Here is a 21336-nt window from a genome sequence, read left to right as displayed (position 1 = left end):
ATGACGAACACTGTGATCGCAAGCAAGGAATGTGAGGAGCATTGGGAGGCTCAGGTGGAGGGAAGAGATCAACTCGGGATCCGGACCCAAACACTGTACGTCTGGAAGGCAACAAGGTGAAGTATGGACGGTAGATAGACAACTGTAGTTTCAAGAAGGAGACAACCAAATGTACGCAATAGGAATTGGACAGAAACGGGAGAAAATAGAGGAAGCAGGAAATGCGACGGATGAGGAGATGGTGCTTGAAGCAGGCTTTTGTTTTTTTTCCAAGATCAAGCGGTGTGTATGAATGCCCCGGTGGGAAAGCGCTGGCAAATCCAAGATATTTCCGTCGTCGTGGCCTTGATTTGAGACAAGACAGGTGCAGGAAAGTGGCAAGCGAGAGAAAGAGAGAGAGAGGACGAGGAGTCAATCATGGGCGACCAGCCAGTCCCACGGGGCGTACCAATTTCTCGGACGAAGTCCTAGCGCTTGCGCTTCTTGTTCTTCTCGCTGTTCGCGGAGAATAGCGGACCCGTGGCTACCATCGGCAGGGACTCGGTGCTCTCGGTAGGCGAATCAAGGTTTTTCTTGACCGGAACCCCCATATGGCGTCCGTAGCGGCCTTTGCGACCATTCCCTTCGTCTTCGCTGATGCAACCCTCCAGGCCAATGCCAGCATCCTTGCATCGTCCGCAAGGGCGTTGCCGATCGCAACCCTTCTTGCTCTTGCGGCATCGCTGACAACGTGGCTTGGTCGAGAGGTCTTCCTCGTCGGCTGCCAGCGGAGGCTGGAAGTTGACGGAAGAAGTAGAGGCCTTCCTCGTCGGAGCCGGGCTCACCATCTGTGGGGACATGGCAACCTTCGGGTGAGCAGTTCCATTGGAGGTCGACTTGATTTTCCGAGGCACGGCCACGGAGGAAGTCTTGCTGCTGCCTTTGTGTTGGCGCACGGGGGCAGACTTGGATGAGCGAGGCTTGCCCGAAGCGGTGCCATTCGGGCGCGTCTTGAGCTTCTTCGGCTTGGGCGCCGATTCTTTGTACAAGGTATCGTCATCCGCCTCGTGTTTGACCATGCCGTCTTCGGGGTCCTCCTGTCCGTAGTCGTCGTCCATCCCGTCGTAGCTGCCATCGGAGCTGTCAAAGCTGGGGAGAATGTCATCCAACCGCTTGTGCGTGTGTTTGGTCGCACCCGGTGGGAGCATCGGGCTCGATTCCAGTCTCTGCCGGCTGCGCGCAGGAAGGTCATCGTCATCTTCCTCGCTGAAATCCTCGCCTTCACTCGTCGCGCCCGTGGAGGAGGCTGCATCCGCCGCGCCGCTGAAGGCATCGTCCAGCGTGGAGGCAGAGGTGCGACCATGCGAGAAGTTGGACGCATCGCCGAGGCGGATCAGCTGCATGGCAACGTCCTCGTCGGAGATACAGCTGGCGATGGTCGGGTCGGGGGTCGGCAAGACGCCCGGCCCGCTGGTTCGACCCGCCGGATTGCTCAGCTGGCCCGACGACTGGGTCGCCGTCCGATCACGCAGGCGATGCCCGTGGTCCGGGACGGCCGGCGTGGCATATACGGAATTGCGCGGGGCGCTATACGCATATACTTGTTCGCTGTGGCCGTAGCTCTGCGGCGACGGCAGGGGCTGTTGGTAATTGTAGGGTCGTTGGGCGGGGCGAGCGAACGGGGAGACAACTCCTTCCTGTCCGACAGACCGGCGCTGAGGGGAGATCGAGGAGGTAGAGGTAGTGAGGGGAACCTGAGGAGGAACAAACAACGGCAATTCCTAAAACACAAGACGGGAAGCATCCCAGCGTTAGCACGTCTTTCTTATCCAGCGTGTGAGATCGCCCCACGCGAGACAAGTAGTCAAGACGAACCGAGCTATCAAACTTGGGCCGTTTGCGACGGCCATCCTGGAGTATATTTTCCATGCTGATATCCGAGCTGCCCAGCTGCTCACTTCGAGACTTCTTGGCCCCCGAGACGGAGCCGTAGCCACCCTCGCTGTCACTGTATCCGGGAGTTCCCTCGTCATGGAAGCTCCCGTGGGTGCTCGAGCCCCGGCTCTTATTGCCAGGCTTCGACGACTGCTTGTGCTGGGAAGCGCTCCGGCGGCTTCTCGCGGACGGCGACATACTGCGCTTCCGAGCAACTCGAGAACCGGGGCGGGAAGGCGGTTGGCTTGGGTCCATCACCGACGCCGCTTGCATGGACGGCGGCATCTGGAAGGGCTCGCCAAGACTTGGACGCTTGCGAGCCTCCACGGGCAGATGCCCATAGAACCGCTCAGCATAGTCGTCCGTGTAGGCCTGAACGGGGATCACCCGCACATACACGGTCATGTTATTCCTCAGATTCTCATACCTAGCAATGAGGGTGGTGCCATGCTCGTCCTCGAAGCTGACGCCGCTGGCAGCGCCATCGTAGATCCCGTAGAAGTTCTTCACCGTCGTCACGATCGAATCCGTGGTATCATGCGGATAGATCTGCACCCGCATGGGAATCCGAGCCCGCACCTTGGAGTTCTCATCGAGGAGCAGCTCGAAGGCGACGTTCTTGGGGACGGGGGTTCTATGGGGGGATTCGTGAGGCGAATGGTGACTCGGGTAGGTGGGTGACTGTCCCGGGACGGCGTGTCCGTCATACTGCATAGCCTGCATCATGGAGGGGAGCAGGGCAGACCAACTGCCACACTGCTGCTACATCGACGAAGGTATCAATCGAGTGTTCGATGGATGGGACGGAGCCAAACGGAGCGAACGATGGAATCTCGTTGGGTGGGGGGAGAGAGAGAGCGAGGCAGAAAAAGAGAGGGGAGAGGGAGCAGGGCGGCAGGGTACGGGGCAAATTCTATCCAAACCTACCACAACAAGAAAACCAGAGGGGCTTGGTTGGTAGATGGATCACCCGCGATTATTCTAAAGCCAACAGATGATGGCGAAAGGTTGTGGATGGGATGAGAACACCCCCAGTCGCAAGACCCGAGAGCGACAGAAAAGCGAAGGGTAAAAAATACTGCCGTCGAAAAACTAGGTCAAATGGCACCCAGAGGTCAGCACAATTCATCCGTCGAGAGGCCAATGGACCGGATCGATGATCATGGAGGATGAGGGGATGGAGAGGAGATGTCGAGTGTTCGCCAGGCGCCTGTTGGGAGACCTGCAGGTTTGGGGGGGGGGAGGAAGTGGGAGAAGCGACCCGAGTCGATCGGAAGACGAGGGAGAACATCAAAGACACACCTATAACAGATCAAACCTAATTATCCAGAGTCGCAGTCATACAGATAACCCGAGCAGCGAACGAGAAAACCGGCGATGGCGGTGGTCGAGGGTGTAGCGGTGGGAGTTGTCTACGAAGCGCCTGGGCATGTCAGCGGTGGCATCACAGACAGTCGATGCAGAATCGAAGCGAGTCAGGGGCGAGGAGGTCGAGAAAAATGCAACAAGAGCCAGAGAAGGATAGAGAGAGGGCAGTACATACCTGAGAAGGCCTGTCGATGAATGGAGGAGGGAGGGAGGTGGCAGAAGAGGGCGAGAGAAGAGGCGAGTTGGGGGGAAGAAGAAGAGTTGAGTCGAGGAGAGAAGCGGAAGAAGAGGAGAATCGATGCTTTGGGTTTCACCTAAAGAGGGTCGGTGACAATGCGGCCCTCGACTCCATCGCCCTCGCCGCGGTGCCTTCCCCCGTCTGTCGCTCCGTTTACTTTTGCATTATTCTGGTATTTGGCCATTCTACTTGATGTTCAACTATTATTTGATTCTTCCAGAATTCGTGGTGGCCGTTTCGTGGCCGATCCCCGAACCGGGCTCTCCGTCGCATTTGCGCCGTCATTTCCTGGTCGCATTTGACCCGGATCGCATTCCTCCCCCAGAGCTATCGGAGACCCTCTTTGATAAGTCATGGGAGTTGAGGGATTGCGACGGAATTCGGGGGCTCTTTGGCAGTCCCAGCTGGACGGCGCTGTCGCCGACAATGCGATCGACATGCCTCCAAATTGGATGTCTGGCGCAAATGAAACCAGACCATCCGGTAGACCAGGGCTGGTCTCTGCGAGCCCTGGGAGGAGGCCGGACTTCTTCTCTGCTGCCAAAAGGGTCCCAAGCCAAAGACGCGAGCCCAAGCACATTCCACAATTCGCTCCGGGATGATTCGCTGCGAGCGCAAGAAGTGGCGGACTAAAATGGCACATCCTCAGCGCGGCCACGTCGAATGACCCGATCACATCCCGGCCAGCTAACTAATCCATTCCGTCATCGTCGCTGCGGATTCTTGCTTCTGGCCTTCTGTCGGCCATCGTAGAAAATAATTACAGCCGGAGTAGCCATCGTAAACCCCACGAACAGACAGGAGAGAAAAAAGAAGACGATGCGACCACCGCCGGTCACGTTGATCCGATGGGATGCCCGTGCCGTCAGGCCGCCATCGTCGGAAAAGCGCCAAAACGGAGGGATGGACGATGCCACTTCAGAAGGGTCCCCTGCTAGATCCTGTCGGGTCTCTTGCTGTCCAGTTGCAATTCCTGCCTGCCGTGAATTGCCTGTCTCGATCTCCCCCCCGGAGGAAGCACCAGCGTCGGCGGATCAACGGGCAAGCGGATGGCTCGAGTCCGGGAAAGCTGTCGAACGAACAGGAAAATGCATCGCATCTTCCGGACAAACCGGTTGCCAACAGGCGCCCCAAAGAGCGCTGGGAAGCAAAGTAGCAACGGAGACCTGAATCGCAATCGGCGAGAACGAGCCAAGCCAGCGACCGCGCCCAATTGCCTCGTTTCATGATCTGCGCCTGTCCAGACTCGTTCGTTTACCCCTCCCTCGGACTACGTAAGGATCACCTTTGGGGCGGATCATCCTACGCCTTACTCGACTCTATTTTGCTACTATTTTCCCTTCCTGACCCGGGCGCCTATCGCATCCGAGTCAGCGACCTGCGCGCTGACCCTCGGACTGACCCGGGTCCCCAGAGGCCACCGGCGAGACAAACGGAGGGGAAGGCGAGTGTCGCATCCATTCTCCGAGACGACCCAAGCCGTCGCATGGTCCCAGAGGCCCAAGAGAAAAAGAGCGACGGAGCGACAAGGTCTCAGGCAGGCGAACCAGCTGGCGCAGCGATGCCGTTAGCCGGGTGGGGGAGATGCGTTTGCAACTTGCCCCGACCAGCGACCCCCCGACGGCCTGCTTTCGTTAGTCCGACGGTAGGGTCGAGATACATCATATGTACGGAGGTATAGCACAAAGAAAGACCAGAAGCGAAAGGCGAACGGCAGAAAAGGGAAAAAAGCGAGAGGCAGGAAAAGGATCCTCTGGGGAGGAAGAGCTGGGCGGGGCATTCTGGTTGGAGACGTCGATTGAGGCCGCACACCGAAACTTTGCGACGCCGTTTCTTATTGTCGTTATATTTACTGCCTTTGTTTCCTACTATTGATTGAGGAACCACCACATTGCTACATTTCCGTGCGGGTCGCCCTCGTATTGCCGTCTTTCTTCATTCTGGCCGACGCTGTTCTCGCGACAATGGCCTCGCCCTCGTTCACTCCTGGTCGCCGTTTGTCGCCGAACTCGCCGTCCGCCGTCCCCGCGGCTTCGGCGCAAGGATAGTTTGTAGAGTCATGCGACGACATCGAACCAGCGACGGCCCAATTTTTCAGTCCGGGCCTGACCAAGTTGTGTGAAAGGTGGATATCATGCCTCATCTCTGAGGTACCGCCCGATCCGCGTCCCACATTGGGGATCGGGCTTTCTAGGTGGCTTTTCCTTTTTCCTTTTTTTCCTTTTTTTTTTTTTTTTTTTGCCCTTACGCGAGCGGAGAAGGCGATGCCAAAGAAGCCAATCCAATCCGTCGTCACAGCGCATTGCCCACCTGCTGCTCGCCTCTCGATATAAAACCAGCCGGCGTCCTTGCGCAGAATGGCTGATCCGATCACTGCCAGATTACTGTTGTTTGTCGATGGTCTGCCCTCGACATCTGTTCTCGTCCCGATTTTCTCCATGATCGAAAGACGGGGGAATCTCGGTCGGATGAGATGCCATCGGGGTGGAGCGCGGCGACAGGATGACAGTGGATGAGCCGGTGGCAGGCGTCTTGGAGGTCTCGAATCGCACGAACGACGCTGCGACGCCGCCCACGGAGCGTCACGTGCTCTCGCGTTTAATGGGTGTCGGCCCCGTGTCTCCCGGCGCGTAAAGGTCCTTCCACGGGTTGCTCCGGGACAACGCCCCATTCGACGGTCGGAGGGGAGGTTTGAGAGGCAGAAATATGTCGCATGTATGTTACAATTATGGTGCTCAATGTTCAATCAGTTTCACCCTTTTTCCATCGAGTTGCTCGTGCTGGAGTGTTCTCCGGGCAGCAGCAGGAGACGCGACGGATGATGTCACCGGCCGCCAGCCCATGCAAACAGGCCAAACACCGCGTGACATAAGCATTCCGCAGGGGGCCGGAAGCGGCTTAGCGCGGGCGTTGTTGACGGTAACCAAGTAAGGACCGGCTGAGTCAGCGGCCATCACCAGTGAGACGGAGCGCTGCCTGAGGAAGCCGTCTCGCCCTCTAGATTCAGAAGACTCGCTCTCCCTCGTTCTTCTTCCTTCCTCCTCCCATCGCAGCCCCCAGTCGACAACCCCGTCGTTCGCGTGTTTCTTTTGCTTCCGGTTGCAATTCGCTCGTGCTCCGATCGAATTCCCCTGGAAAATCCCTGCGTCGGCGTCCGTCAAGAATTCTCTTGGCACGGGTTTTTGTTGTTTGTTTGGGGTCGTTTTAGTATAAGTTTAGCTGCTGCCACGGCGAACTCCTGCGAAGAGGTAAACAATCGACCATCCACCCCCTCAATCCTCCCCACACACGGTCCGCTGAAGGCGTCGACTGCTCTCCGGTGCCAATATGGATGCTAAGGTGTGTTTGCTCTCTTTCTTTTTATTTTCCCCCTCCTGCATCGTTCCCGTCCTGGTCCTGCATCGGGTCTGTCGCTAGAGACGAGTCCCGTCTGTAGGTCGGGAAGATCGACGCGCGCCAGATCCGTCTCCTCTTATTGGGGCTTGCAATGGTCGCGACTAGATGTGGTACTTGTATATACTGACTGAGAATGATCAATCACAGCCCCAGCGAATTCGCGTCCGTGGAGACGAGAATGCTCCCCTTCCTCTCGCCGCCGGCAAAACCGTTCACCAGAAAAACAAGTCCACGCCCGCCCTGTCAACCATGTTCCAGAATGGCGTGACTAAGAACGCTCCTAGACGAGCTGCCTTTGGGGACGTGAGCAATACGGCGAACCTGGTGCAGGCCAGCCGAGACGATGCCTCTCTTGCGGGCAAGAAACAACTCAAGGTATCGGAAAAGCCGTCGGCAGTCGTCTTGGAGAAGAAACCGGCCGCGCTCTCCCAGCCCGCCCAGCGCCCCATGTCAGTGACCGGACTGAAGGGTCTATTGAACAATGTGTCCCACCCCAAGCCCCTCGAGCCCTCGGCCAAGCAGTTGGGTGTCGCGCAACAGACCGCCAACACCCGCAAGGCCCTCAACAAGCGAGGAACCGTCTTCAAGGACCCGTCCGAACCCCTAGCAGAGAAGAAAGAACTTACATCCAAGGAAACCAAAAGCGAAACAAACGAAGCGAAACACGTGCCGACGGCGCCTTCTCAGCAAGACAACGGGGAGGAAGAAGTGGTCCCGAAACAGGAACTGGAAGAGCTACTCTCGGATGATCTGGATCCGTCTATCGCTCTCTCCGAACTTCCCGAGGAAGAGGACGATGTCTCGAAGGTCAACGATGATGACTGCAAGGTCCAGGGCCTCAAGGAAAACATCAAGCCCGAAGAATCCCACGCAGCAGTCACAACCCTAGACCGGGTCGCCAAACCTCGCGATAGTATCGAACACGCCCCGGTCCAGTCGGAGCCCGAGGAATACTGGGATGAAGAGGAAGACGAAAATGAGGAAGATGATGGATACATTACGGCCCGTTCGTATCGTTCCCGTGGGGATAACACGACTGGCGCAACCACGGCCATGCTCTTCCCTCGCTTTACCCAGAAGGTGAAGCGTGAGCTGGCTCGCGCAAAGCAGATCGTGGAGGAAAGCCGAACTCAGGAGGACATTGAAGAAGAGCTTTGGGATACCAGCATGGTGGCCGACTACAATGACGACATCTTTGATTACATGAGGGAGCAGGAGGTATGTACTTTGAAGACGCTCATTGCTTGATACAATTGACTAATTCTTCTTGTGCCGTCAGCTCAAAATGCTGCCAAACGCCCATTACATGGACAACCAAGCAGAGATCCAGTGGTCCATGCGCTCGGTGTTGATGGATTGGCTGGTGCAGGTTCACCATCGGTTTGGTCTGCTTCCGGAGACGCTTTTCTTGTGTGTCAACTACATCGATCGTTTCCTTTCTTGCAAGATTGTCTCCCTGGGCAAGCTGCAGCTCGTGGGCGCGACGGCCATCTTTATCGCTGCCAAATACGAAGAGATCAACTGTCCCTCCGTAGGCGAGATCGTCTATATGGTCGACGGAGGCTACACGGCCGATGAAATCCTCAAGGCTGAGCGCTTCATGCTGAGCATGCTGCAGTTTGAACTTGGATGGCCCGGTCCCATGAGCTTCCTACGAAAAGTGAGCAAGGCAGACGATTATGACCTGGAAACTCGAACTCTCGCCAAGTACTTCCTGGAGATTACCATCATGGATGAGCGCTTCGTGGGCAGCCCCCCTAGCTTCGTCGCTGCCGGTGCTCATTGCCTCGCGAGAATGATGCTGAGAAAGGGATCCTGGGTATGTTTCCACTCCAACCCCCTTACCGTCTTATCATCTTCTAACGGATACCAGACTGCTGCCCATATTCATTATGCGGACTACACGTATTCCCAGCTGCTTCCGCTCATATCGCTCATGATGGAATGCTGCGAGATCCCTCGTAAGCACCACGCGGCGATCTATGAGAAATACGCGGACCGCAAGTTCAAGCGAGCTTCTCTCTTCGCCGAGGCTGAGATGCGCAAGGGATTCCGACTCCCCGAGGCGTCCAGAGACAGCTCTGTCTTCGATCGCAGCCAATCCTCCGACTATTGGAAGCGCGCTTAGGCCTCTATGGCTACATACCCCCACTTAGCATCGACTTTTATTACGACTTTCCTTGCATTCACATTCAGCTCTTTCCTTTCCTCACGTTTGGGATTCAACATGACGCCGAAATAAAAGAAAAGGCGACAGATCGGAGACAGGGTTTCGAATGGGTGGAGTTTTTTCCCTTTTATCTTTTTCTTTTTCGAATCTACCTAATGAAAACGGATGACATGAAAGCCATGCATGCATGCAAATCAATCCGGGCCTGGGGAGTTAACGGGATGATAGGTTTTGTTTCTTTTCCTTTGCTTTTTCTCTTTTTTCTTCTTGCCATACCCTTTCTTCGTTTCTTTTGTATGTGATCTTGTCTCTTACCATCTGCCCAACTGTCATGACTGCACGTCCCCCAGTATGTTGATTTTCGTCTCATGCGATCCATATCGATTCGTCGACTCGTCGAGGGTTTTTATTTGTCCTGCTAGTCTTGCCCGTCCTTCTTTTCTTTTTTGGCCCATCTTATTTTCTTTGTTTATCATGGGTTAATGTCCAGGATTATGGCGCAGAAACTAGTCGAATTGGATTTATTATCTCCATTTTTTCCGAGTAAGGTTGGATGATTTTAGTCCAGTGTTACTGGTAAATTGTCTGGTCATATATATACCGACTGAATCGATCATTTGGGTCATCATCACTAACCAATCTCTATTGAAGGAAATCATCTCTATCTCTTTTATATATCCAAGTCAACAAGACGAAACCCAGATTATCAGTGCCCGTGCGTGTGTATATATATATAACTTTTCATACCCACCCACCCCCTCATTTACCCAATCTCTACCTCCAGAAAACCAAGAAAACCCAAAAAAAGAAATCACTGATCCAACCCATTAAATTCAATCAACTTTTTCACCACCTCGATGACCTGGTTCGCTGTGCCCGAGCCGCCGCCGCTCTCGTTCGGATTGTCGATCTTCGACGCGATGATCTCGTCGAGCATCATGCGCAGTCGCGAGACGAGGACACCGATTCGCGCCCAGCCGCGCAGTCGGAGCCAGCCGTCGACGACGAGACCCCGGCCCATCGTGTCGAGGGAGATGGAGCCGCAGAAGAGGAGGAGGGAGTAGGCGTTGAAGGCTTTTGTTTTTTTCAGTGTTAGTCGGCGTTCTGTGGGTCATGCATGGGGAGATTATGGATGAGGAAGGGAGACATACGGGTTAAATCACGGACGAAGACCTTGCTGGTGGCCATCTTGGTGAAGTAGCTAAGGTAGGCGGCGGCGCCGGGGTAGCTCTGGGCCGAGAAGAGGAGCGAGCTGGGGTGGATGAAGACGCGGCCGTTCTCCTGGTTGAAGTACTTGATGGTGCGGGCGTCCGGGTCGATCTCGACGGTGCCGGTGACGGAGCTGGCGAATTTCTTGTCGGGGAACGAGATCTGCGCGATCTGGGGCTGGAAGGCGCCGGCGACGAGGGCGCGCAGGAGCGCGCGGTTCCCGGCGTTGCGGTTCCAGCGGGGGTCGGCGCTAGAGGTGGTGTCGGAGTAGTCGACGGGGAGGAGGCCGGCGTCTTTCAGGGAGGTGAGGAATTGCGCTTTGTTGGACGAGATGTCGCGGAGGGTTAGGTGCGAGAGGAAGTTGCCGCCGCACCAGGACTGCGTCTGCCAGTAGCCGTGGGCCTTGACTCGTTCCGACCACTGCTGGTAGGCGGAGAGGTCGGTGAGAAGGTCTCCGTCGCCCTTGGAGAAGGAGGATCGCGCGGCGTCGGCCTCGTCGCGGCGGTCGCGGGGGGAGACGAAGGGGCTCTTGACGGTGAGGATGGCGGAGATGGTGATGCAGGGGTCGATGCAGCCGAAGATGGAGCCGTAGACCATGAGCTTGGCGCATCGGAGGTCGGCGGGGATCATGGAGAGGTATCGTCCGAGGGCTGTGAGTCGGTCGTGGTCGAGGGCGCCCACGCGGTGCAGGAAGTTGAGGGCTCCTTCGACGGCGATGCTCTCCGGTGGAGTGATGGTGTTGGCGAGGAACGTGGCGACGTCGTCCACGCCTTGCATGGATTTGACAGACAGGCAGAGCTGCTCGAGTGGCACGCGGCGGATTTCAGGGTCCGGACGAGCTGCCATGCTGGCTTCGGCCTTGCGCGTGTAGAGCTTGTAGCACGTTCCAGCCCTTACTCGACCGGCACGTCCACGGCGTTGCTTGCAGGCGGCCTGAGAGGCCCACACTTCCTGGAGTCGGACCATGTTGTCCTTGGGGTCGTAGCTCGTCTCCTTGACACGGCCGGTGTCGATGACGGCGACGATGTCTTCGATAGTAATGGAGGTTTCGGCAACGTTGGTTGCGGCGATGACCTTTCGCTTGCCTTTTGGAGGACTGAGGAAGACGCGTCGCTGCTCATTGGGCAGCAGAGAGGCATGCAATGGCAAAGGATGGGCATTGGGAATCCTCTTCACGGCGTTCAGACATCTGTCGATTTCCATAGTACCGGGCAAGAAGATCAACACGCCTCCTGGCTGATCCCCCAGCATGGCATCGATGTATCGGACCGTCGAGGCAATGAGATCGTAATTGATTCCCATGCCGACACTGCGAAGAAGCTTGCCGAGTGACTCGTCGCCCTGTGACGAGGATGCATCCTCGTCGAAATCCCGATCAGAGAACTCCGGCGAAAACCCAGTGTCGCGGACTATATCATCCAGATAGTAGTCATCCACAGGGAATGTCCGTCCGGGAATGTTTACCAGACCAACACGGTCACGCCCACCAAAATAGTCGATGAAGATGTTGGCATCGAGGGTTGCACTCATCAAAATAACCTTGATGTCCTTGCGGAAACGAAGGATATCCCTCAGGAGAGCCAACAGAAAGTCGGTATCAAGACTGCGCTCGTGGACCTCGTCCACCACAACGTGGGTAACATCCGCGAGAGAGCTAGCGACATTGCCATCTGCGCCGCTGCCAGATTGTATACGACGAAGCAAGACACCAGTGGTGACAAAGGTCACCTTCGTGACGCCGGACTTGACCTTGGAGTCACCGCGAATGATGTATCCGACTTCCTCGCCGACAGACGTGCATCGCTCGTCGCTGACTCGGTCTGCAAGACCGAGGGCGGAGATTCTTCGTGGCTGGGTGCAGATAATATTCGCGATTCCGCCCAGGTTGCGCTGGATCATATCATCCAGCACGAATTGCACCGACTGAGTACTTTTACCACTTCCCGTTTCACCGGAGATGATGGTGACTTGATTCTTGTTGACGGCCCGGATGATGGCATCCTGGATATTCCACGCCGGAAGTGATTCTCGCTTCTCCGTCATATCCTGCTGGGCCTTGGTTAACTGCTTAGCCTGCCATGCCTCACGAATAGAAAGACTCTGCGGCGACCCTGCTTGCCATGTGATCTCCTTTGTCTTCTTGCGCGACTGACGGACAGGCATTTCAATGGTCGACGTCGAACCCGACGGGGCCGCCATGACTGTAGAGATGTCTCGTAGTTTGCCCGGGTTCTCCATGACTGCAGGGAAGTTGACCTCCAGCCAGTCTAGTATATTATATATCATTGGCTCGCCCAGGAAGTTTTCCTCGGAGTATTGCACGACCTGGCGGATGGCGCTGAGGCGGATGTAAGCCGGGATATCCTTGGTCTGGAGCAGGATGACCGGCACCGATGACGGATAATGGCCAGAAGGCTTCTGGAAGCGAAATGACATGTTTTCCAAAGCACTTGGCGACTCTCCGTGAATCTCGCAGACTTTGGGTGAGATCCGACGGTATCGTTCCCCGAAGATGGCTTCCAGGGTCTCTTGCTCTTCGGCCCAGAGATCCTCCGCATCTTCGACCGAAATCGAGCCGGCAGATGCACTCTCTCCATGCACCAGGGTGCCCTGTAAGAACTCCGCAGCCGCAAGCTCGTCGCCTTGCTTGCTGTCTAGGATGCGCGAGCAAAGGTCGGCAGGATAGCCGACGGCAGAGAGCCGTTTGATCTTGGCCTCCTTTGCAAGGTCATCACTCGCGAGACTCACGCCAGCAGAATACCTCTCTGGTAGACACCAAGATGGCAAGTCATCCTCTGGAACGTAGATCAGAAGCCACTCGAGAACCTCCTCCCGGTCTTTGCATGCGGCGGCGGCCTCTTCGACGTGGCTGCGTCGGAAGCCTAGACGCGCGAACTCGTCGATCATGGCTTTACGCTCTTTCTCCGGGATTTGCACATTGTAAGGGTTCCAAATGGTATGCTGCCGCAACAATCCTTCGATATCCCGACGAACTTTGTTTCCCATGTCCACTTTCGGAGCTTGCGACCAGATTCGCTTTCCCTTATTCTCCCCACTCGACCCCAATCCCAAATCGACCGTTTTGTTGCTGGCTTCTTTCGCCTGAGACTTCTCCCGCTCCTTGCGTTTCTTTTCTAGATCTGCCGCAGCGCTCTCTCGTTCTTGTTTGGCCAGGAAAGGGTCGGCCTCATACATCCACCCTCGGCCTTCTTTACTGTCTGCAGCCTTGATTTGCGAGAAGTCCTCTTTCCAGAGCTTCTTGTATGCCGGTGGGAGCATCATGTGCAAGTTCTTCATGTTGCACACCCGGAAGAGCGCATACGCCGCAGCGAAATGGCGAGCCTCCAACGCGGTAGCTTGCGCCGCCAGGTGTTTGTGAGACGGAGGGGGTTTCATGGGAGGAAGGACGGTCGTTTCTCGGGTCTTGGGATCAACGCGCTTCAAAATGACCGACGATATATATCCCTCTGAGGTTTTGGCCTATTCGACCGCAAACAAATTAGCCCAAGCTTCTTGCGCAACGGGGAACTGGGGAGTGCTGTCTGCCCACCATAGTATACTCGGGCTTTTCCCACTTCTGCTTCTGGCAGTGCTCGGAGAGCATATTGACCGGCAACTTGCCCGTCCATGACGCGCCACCAATGACTTCCTTGACGGATGGCTTCTTGGGCTCCTCCGTCGCAGGAGGCGCCTTCGCGGCCTCCGCTGATCGCTCGGCGGCCGCTTTGGCTTGCTTCGTGCCGGGTTTGGGGCCGCCTCCACGGGCGTCGGCCTTTTTCTTCGGTCCCATTCTTTCTCAAAGCGACAGATATAGCTGAACACACGCCCGTGGAGTCAGAAACCGAGCGTGTCGCGATTGCGAAGGCGAAGAAGTAGGAAACGTTGGCGGAGGCAGTCCCGCACTAGACCGCATTTTTCGGCGATTCCGTCTAGGGCTGCGGGGAGCCGATCCGGTAAGCTTCGTTCGCCCGCATTCTCCAGTCTGCCTCCTTCTCTCGACATGGCCCAGTCATGAGCCCCCGCCGATTCGCCCGTCGCCATGTCCTTCGATCCACAGGATTCGTCCAGACTGAGTATGGATAGGACATCGGGCGCTGAACCTGAGTCGGGGACCCAAGAAGGCAAGCCCGCAAAGCGAGACGCCTGTAAGCTACTCCACCCCTGCCTCTCCAGTCCACCCTTTGCGACGAGCGCGAATTAATGCATAAGGTGGACCAGTCGCAGAGCTCCTCGCTCCTAAACCCAAGCAGCCGAAACATACTAGCGATCGAGACTCGCGCGACAAGAAAGCCGTCGGTGGGCCGCGGGATGCTCTGGGCGCCTACATTGCCCGGCCGGAGTCCTACCCCCCTAGCGTCGTCGTATACTACAACGAGGACTTCGTCGTGATCCATGACCTCTTCCCCAAATCCACCCTGCACTTGCTTCTCCTGCCGCGCGATCCCGCGAAGACCCGCCTGCACCCGTTCGACGCCTTCGAAGACCGCGAGTTCCTGGAGAAGGTGAAGGCGGAGACGACGAAGCTGCGCACCCTGGCGGCGGGCGAGCTCAGGCGCCTGCATGGGAAACATTCGGCGCAGGATAAGCAGCGACAGGATGCTTTGGATGCGGATCCGCCGGCAGAGGAGCTGCCGCCTGGGAGAAACTGGGAGCAGGAAATCATGTGCGGCATCCATGGGCATCCGTCGATGAACCATTTACATATCCATATCATCTCCGTGGATCGATTCAGCGATCGCATGAAGCACAGAAAGCATTATAATAGCTTCACCACGCCGTTCTTCGTTCCCATCGAGGATTTCCCGTTGGCGCCGGATGATGTCAGAAGGCACCCGGATCGAGAGGGCTATCTGAAATATCGATTCAGATGCTGGCGATGCGGTAAGGATTTCGGAAATAAATTCACCGAGTTGAAGATGCACTTGGAGAAGGAATTCAACGAGTGGAAACGGCTGTAAATGAATGAGGTAGAGGGGGAAAAAGGCGACCACGGTCTACCCATACTATACTTAGTTTTACATTACTCCCATCGCGGACTTTCATCGACCGAGTGACTGTGTATACATTTGTATAAATCGTAAGGCTAAACCTTCTAAGAGCTACGCTTACTCGGTTATATTTGCCATAACTATACACGCTCCAACCATGGATCGCGGCAACTCGGGGCAGATCGCATTTTCAGCAATCGTCTTCGCCCGGAATCACCAATCACACATGAGACTCGTTGACAGAAACCAAGTTATTCCCAAGGCCAACGAGACTTTTCAGCCTCTCTCTCCCAACAATCTCACACATCCGTCGCCGTGGTGCCGATTTAGGCACGGTTCTTAGACCGGGTGCTACCCTTGACCTTCCGAGCCTCGGGACGGTTGATGTGGTGAGCAGGGATCCAATCCGCGTTGTAGGTGGTCGCAGAGGAAACGGCGGGGCTGCTGGGGGCTTCGACGGTAGCCTCGGCCTTCTTCGACGCAGAGGCCTTCTCAGGTCCCTTGCCAGACTTGCGCTTCTGAGGGAAGTAGGGCGCAACCCAGACGGTGTAGAAGAAGTAGACGACACCAACGAAGCAAGCCAGGAGGAAGAAGTACAGGAAGATACTAGAAAGGGAATCGAATGTTAGCCCATGTCTCCCAGACCAAGTCACGAGGAGCAGTCCTTACATCTGAGGATCGAAAATGCTAGTCTCCGGTTCCACGACACTGACGGTACCGTTGTGGGCATAGACAGTGAAGTATCTTCCCTCGCTGTCGGACAGGATCGAGGCCAGAGAGAGTCTCAGGTCCTGGGGGTGCATCTCAGTGGAGAAGCTGTAGCTGAGGCTCTCCTTCTCGCCGGCCGCGATCTCGACGCCATACGCGGTGGCAGTCAAGTTGCGCACCACCTGGCTCTCATCCTCATCCAAGGTCGACAGGGTGCCGCCGACAAAGTTGACCGTGACAGGAGCAGGCTCATCGTTAGTAAAGGTGATCAGCGCCTGAGTTGGGAGGCCGTTGACCAGCTTCACGCCGAAGATCTCCGACGCAGGGAAGGAAGCCTGGGCGGAAACGGCAAGCTTGGGCGACTCAGCGTTCTCTTCGACCTTCTCAGCGGGGTCCTGATGATGAAGAGAGTAGAGTCAGCCATCCAATTGGGCGTGTGTGAGACAAGAAACAAAGGAGGGTAAACATACTGCGGCGAGACCACCACCAATCAAGGCCTGGACAGAGAAAAGAGCCAGAGAAAGGAGACCGAAACGAGCCATTGCGATGCAACCGGAACAGACGTAGAGTCTGAAAGCAATTGGGGGAGGACGACGGAGGAAGAGGGAGGGAAGACAAAGAGAAGGGGAGGATGCAGCGGAAGAGAGAGAGAGAGAGAGGGAGATGAATTTCTCCACGTAGTCCAATTCGGCTTCCCCAGGCGCCCGCTGACTCAGCCCCGCCGTGACTGGGTGCTTCTTGCCGCGACGCTTTCTGCTAATTTGATCGCTTTGGCGTCGCTCGTTTGTCGCTGATTTGCCTTCCAGTGTGTTCTCCACTGGCTATATAAAGCTGCCATGTAGATCTCTGGCAGGCCCTGTCAAGTGAATGTGTTGAGCGCGTAAACACCGGTCCTTCACTTGTTCTCCCCGGTCACCTGCCAGGCCGGTTATATAGTGCCTGCCTGTCCCTCGCGCTCTCTCAGATCTCTCTCCTCCGTTAGTACGACTGTTGATTAGTACTTTTTCTTCCCTACTCTCCTTCTCCGCAACTGAACAATCCGTCCCTTGATCTTTATCGCAACTATGACGGCACTAGGCTATTTTGAGCGCTATAAGCAACTAGCAGCGATAGACCAGAAAAAGAACACTCTCATCGAGGTAATGGTTCACTGCCGTACTAGTGAAAGTACCAAACCGTGGTTGACTCAAGTTGTTACCCCGGGTTAGGATCTCCTGCAACGTGTGACAGAGCTAGAAGAAGCGTATCAACAGGAGAAGCTTGACCATGAACGAGAGACCCGCTTTAATCGTGACATTCAGATCCATGAGATGGAGTTGATGGACCAGGTCTCCAGAATGAGGAATATCATGGTAAACAGCTTGTTTGCTGCCTTTGTACAACGTCGGCTAACAAATTCTCCGCCATTGGTAGGAGCGTGAACCCTTCATCGTGGTCCTTCTCGATGGCGACGGAATAATCTTCCAGGATGGTTTTCTACAGCAAGGTGGTCAAGGCGGACGAAACGCGGCGACCAAGCTTCAGGAGGCCTTGCAGAACTATATCGCTAGTAATTTTCCACGGATCGCTTCTCCCAAAATAATCACAAAGCTATATGTCAACGTGAAGGGACTGGCAGAGCTCTGCGTTCGAGGCGGAGTCACCACCGAGCCCTTTTTGATCGAAGAATTTGTGCGTGGCTTCAATGGGAGCTTCCCACTGTTTGAACTGATCGATACTGGATCTGGAAAACATAGCGCGCAGGAGAAGATCGCGGGTACGGATTCTTTACTATACATGCGTCCCCCCTTGCAGTGTTCTTCTTTCCGCCCCAATAGGCTAACCACTTGCTTTTCTTTGACCCAGAGACATTCCAACTTTATCTGTACAACTGCCACTGCCACCAGATCTTCATTGGGTGCGCACAGGATCCTGCATACGGGAGGATTCTGGAAAGCGCGCTACATGACGCGGATCTCATCGGCAGAGTGTCTCTGATTGAAGGTCTTCCTTTTGAGAACAATTTGGAATTGATTAAGTCGACGTTCAGAGCAACTAAATTCCCCAATCTCTTTCGAGATACCAAGATAACCGTCTGGGCTCCCTGGAAAGCTGCGGTGGCCAGCAAGCCGCGCTCTCTCTTCACGCCGTCTCCCGTGCAGCAAGCCGTACCTCTTTCGCGAACCTCAACCAATACCACGTCCACCAACAATAGTGTTTCGCTGTCAATTGCATCTAATTCTGCCAGTAATGCGAAGCTTGGCGAATTCCAGATTGTACGTTCCAAATCGTCGAACTCCTTGCCACCTCCCAAGATCGTGGAGCGAAATAAGTACGGTCAGCGGGTAGATCGGATTGACTTCAAGAACATCCCCCGTGATGAGCTCAATCGCATGAAGAAGCTGAAGCTGTGCAATTTCTACTTTCTGATGGGCGAATGTCCGAATGAGAACTGTCTTCATGACCATTCGCGCAAGCTAACCAAGAGTGAGCTTTCCATCCTGAGAGCTGTCGCTCGCATGACGCCTTGTCGCTACGGCACGGACTGCGACGACCCGGACTGTATTTACGGTCATCGCTGTCCTCTGAGCGAACCCGGCAAGAAGGACTGCTACTGGGGGTCAAGTTGTCGATTCGAGGCCTCTGCACATGGCCTTGACCTCAATATCGTCAAGGTGACCAAGGTTTAGTCGGATTTACTACTCTTGACCAGCGCTTCCCCCTTGGGTTTCTTTAGTATCTCGGCGTTCATGTCATTGGTTTTCTTAGCATTTCTCCTTGGCGATGCAACTGCTTTCTGTCTCCTTCCCTCTCTCAGCACGATATCCCTATCATCGCATTTAGGTTTTTCTTTTGTTCAGTGGCGCATTGATTTACAGTTGAAACATGTACCTACTTTGAAATCTGTCGCAGGAATCACAGGAACAGCTTATGCATATCACACCCACACATGACTTAAGATACTCGTCTCCAATTAATTTGGAACATGAGGAATAGGTGAGATTAATACTGAACATTCAGGGGTATAGAACCTAAGCGCTAGACAAAAAAAGAAGAAAAAACATAACCAAGACGGTTATCTGATCTTGGTGCGGTACATTGCGAACCGCCTCTCCCATCCAAAGCAGCCCTCGTGGCTACAAGAATCTACTCCATCGTCCTTTTTCGCCTGGTCGGCGCCAGCAGCAACACGATGGGAACACATGATTCCATACTCTTGGATACAGCAAGCAAAAGACCGCGACGAGACAGCCTTCGAATCCTGTGCAACCTGATAACTCTGCCCAGCAGCCTTCCTCTTCTGCTCTTCAAGGTCGCCCCAAAGGATAAAAAGCTTCTCCCTTACCCTTTCCAGCTCATCCGGTTTCTTTCGCAGACTGAAACATAAAGCAATCGAGTTAGCAGCTCGACTACATTTGTTTTGCCGAATTTCTTTGGATCACTTACTCGCATGCGTCAATACCTAGCAAGTGCACTGCTTCCGCATCGTACACAAACAGTTTCATCTGCTCCTTAGTTTGTCCCGGGGCTGGCGCGTAAGAGCTTTCAACGAGAAGACAAAAGCGCCATTCCCATCTGTTGAAGGGTTCGCCGGTTGCATCCTCGCGTTCGTAAGAGGAAAGTGACCTATCATCTTGCCTTTCTGGTACAGCAAAGTCCTCAAGCGTATGAGGGAAAAAGTCGACGACGCGAACGATAGATCGGTAGCAGAGATTTTGGAATGGGAAACGATATTCAATGCCATCTGGAGAGACATTGTTGTGTGATTCGTTGGCAATGATATCCTCGATTGGGCGGTCACTGCAGCTGCTATATGCAGTAATGACTATTTTGACGGAGAAGTTAGTTCGATAACGCTCGGATATGGGTGTCATGGTTGCTTACTCTCTGGATTGGGGGGGTTTTGTTTCCTGAAGACGATCGAGGTCTGGTTTTCTTCCTTTGCCTCGGCTTTCTGCTTTGGCTGTTTATTGGCCCTTTTTGAGCGCGTCGTTGGCTCGTCATCTTGAGCAAGCTTTCGCTTCGACGGGTTTTTGATCAAGTATTCTTTCTTTCGACGCAGAAGCTCTTTGGCTCGATCGTCATCTTTGGCGTTTACTAGGCGGATTTTGCAATTTTTAGCATCGTAGGAATTGCCCGTTTCGATGACAGCCTCCATGCTCCTGTTGGTGTTGCTCTGTTTAATGAAAGCGTTTCTCAGGTAGATAAGATCTCCCTCATTGACCCTTTCTTGAACAAAGGATGAATGCGGTGCCCAGACAGTTACTGCAATAGATCTTTGCCCGGATGGGCCAGTCCATCTTCTCCTGTTAAAGCGTTGATAGTTGAACTCATCGCCTTCTCGACCCCTTTCATCATCGTCGGAGTCATGATCAGGTAGGAGTCTATTCGTCGTGTAATCAGTGACGTACATAACGATATTGTCTCTGAAGCCGCTAGGGGGGTAAATCTTGACAACTTCCCCGATGAGGTCGACGTGTGTTTTATACTTGGCATCTTTAACCAGAGTGAAGCAATCGCGTGTGGAAAACGTGCTGCGCTTCAAGTGGGATTGCGAGGCCACGCGGTCCACGGAAGGCTTTCGATACTCCTTGGCTTTTGGACTCTTTTCTAGTAAAGACAGTGCAAGCTTCTTTTCCGTAAAGTTTGGCTCAAAAGGCGTCGGGCCACACATGGGCGCCATACTAGACATTGGATCGGGGTTGTGACGAAACAATGCCCATGGAATCGTTTTGTACTGGGCAGCCACGCCCAATATCTCTCTAGAGTCCTGTTTTATCTATAGTCTCTAGATTTAGCCAGTGTACTTAAAGGAATGGAACAGCGGATTAGTCACGAACATGTATGTTGCGCAGAAGAACCACGTCCCCCACCTGCACAGGGGGCAACTGACTTTCATTGTCTCGAAAGTATCTGATTTTCAATCCATCCCACGTATGTCCGTTGGTTAGATCGGAATCTTTGAGGGTGAAGGTTATAAAGAACGAGTTGCCTTTGGTCTGCTTGGGGGTTCCAGGGACATCGACGACCACCCCAACCACGGTGACGGTGTCACGCGTGGAGAGAGCCGTAGAGATATCCACTAGCTCTGCCCAACCCATGGTGAATAGTAGGTCAATACTCCGTAGTAGGTCGATATTCAGTTAGGCATCGCGCATGGTTAGTAAGCACGGGGGAGTCCAGTCCCAAGAGGGGGATTGGGGGCCGATCTGCGAATTCAACGTGAACAGAAGCCAGGCAGGGAGTCAGGATCGTGAGATTGCAGCGTTGACGCCTGTGTCGAAGGCGAGAATCACCAACAAGAGGACATATCAATAACAGCCAAATGCAGCGCTCGACGCGTTCCGGCGGCAAGATCGCTTAGG

General features: G+C 54.7%; 7 protein-coding genes across 7 annotated transcripts; 3 read left to right on the top strand and 4 right to left on the bottom strand.

Moving 5' to 3' along the window:
- Nucleotides 1–137: 137 nt before the first annotated feature.
- Nucleotides 138–2964, bottom strand: P170DRAFT_436208 (putative C6 finger domain protein). The gene is made up of 2 exons (XM_024849110.1): nucleotides 1855–2964; nucleotides 138–1760 (listed from the first exon to the last, which is right to left on the bottom strand). Exons 1-2 carry the CDS (start codon nucleotides 2635–2637, stop codon nucleotides 468–470), a joined length of 2076 nt encoding a protein of 691 aa, XP_024706436.1. The 5' UTR covers nucleotides 2638–2964; the 3' UTR covers nucleotides 138–467.
- Nucleotides 2965–6519: 3555 nt separating this feature from the next.
- P170DRAFT_160777 (G2/mitotic-specific cyclin) lies at nucleotides 6520–9143 on the top strand. The gene is made up of 4 exons (XM_024842569.1): nucleotides 6520–6859; nucleotides 7064–8134; nucleotides 8196–8735; nucleotides 8790–9143. The coding sequence occupies exons 1-4, from the start codon at nucleotides 6848–6850 to the stop codon at nucleotides 9042–9044; spliced, it is 1878 nt and encodes a 625-aa protein (XP_024706435.1). The 5' UTR covers nucleotides 6520–6847; the 3' UTR covers nucleotides 9045–9143.
- A 657-nt stretch (nucleotides 9144–9800) lies between these two features.
- On the bottom strand, nucleotides 9801–13859 carry P170DRAFT_464122 (RNA helicase). Its single transcript, XM_024852222.1, has 3 exons — nucleotides 13846–13859; nucleotides 10238–13775; nucleotides 9801–10160 (listed from the first exon to the last, which is right to left on the bottom strand). Exons 1-3 carry the CDS (start codon nucleotides 13846–13848, stop codon nucleotides 9898–9900), a joined length of 3804 nt encoding a protein of 1267 aa, XP_024706434.1. The 5' UTR covers nucleotides 13849–13859; the 3' UTR covers nucleotides 9801–9897.
- Nucleotides 13860–14370: 511 nt separating this feature from the next.
- P170DRAFT_354243 (DNA 5'-adenosine monophosphate hydrolase) lies at nucleotides 14371–15253 on the top strand (the record flags this gene model as incomplete). Its single annotated transcript, XM_024844019.1, has 2 exons — nucleotides 14371–14440; nucleotides 14514–15253. 2 exons carry the CDS (start codon nucleotides 14371–14373, stop codon nucleotides 15251–15253), a joined length of 810 nt encoding a protein of 269 aa, XP_024706433.1.
- Nucleotides 15254–15338: 85 nt separating this feature from the next.
- Nucleotides 15339–16628, bottom strand: P170DRAFT_509163 (putative translocon-associated protein, alpha subunit). The gene is made up of 3 exons (XM_024854646.1): nucleotides 16462–16628; nucleotides 15953–16386; nucleotides 15339–15889 (listed from the first exon to the last, which is right to left on the bottom strand). Exons 1-3 carry the CDS (start codon nucleotides 16531–16533, stop codon nucleotides 15610–15612), a joined length of 786 nt encoding a protein of 261 aa, XP_024706432.1. The 5' UTR covers nucleotides 16534–16628; the 3' UTR covers nucleotides 15339–15609.
- Nucleotides 16629–16779: 151 nt separating this feature from the next.
- P170DRAFT_382370 (CCCH zinc finger protein) lies at nucleotides 16780–18905 on the top strand. Its single transcript, XM_024845601.1, has 4 exons — nucleotides 16780–17130; nucleotides 17200–17343; nucleotides 17405–17747; nucleotides 17837–18905. Exons 1-4 carry the CDS (start codon nucleotides 17056–17058, stop codon nucleotides 18658–18660), a joined length of 1386 nt encoding a protein of 461 aa, XP_024706431.1. The 5' UTR covers nucleotides 16780–17055; the 3' UTR covers nucleotides 18661–18905.
- A 115-nt stretch (nucleotides 18906–19020) lies between these two features.
- Nucleotides 19021–21248, bottom strand: P170DRAFT_382369 (telomere-binding alpha subunit central domain protein). Its single transcript, XM_024845600.1, has 4 exons — nucleotides 20812–21248; nucleotides 19856–20750; nucleotides 19418–19796; nucleotides 19021–19347 (listed from the first exon to the last, which is right to left on the bottom strand). Exons 1-4 carry the CDS (start codon nucleotides 21070–21072, stop codon nucleotides 19047–19049), a joined length of 1836 nt encoding a protein of 611 aa, XP_024706430.1. The 5' UTR covers nucleotides 21073–21248; the 3' UTR covers nucleotides 19021–19046.
- Nucleotides 21249–21336: the final 88 nt, after the last annotated feature.

Source organism: Aspergillus steynii, assembly GCF_002849105.1.
Source record: "Aspergillus steynii IBT 23096 chromosome Unknown P170scaffold_3, whole genome shotgun sequence".
Taxonomy (NCBI): domain Eukaryota; kingdom Fungi; phylum Ascomycota; class Eurotiomycetes; order Eurotiales; family Aspergillaceae; genus Aspergillus; species Aspergillus steynii.
The sequence above is the reverse complement of the archived record's forward strand: the minus strand, read 5'-3'. Positions and strand labels throughout refer to the sequence as shown.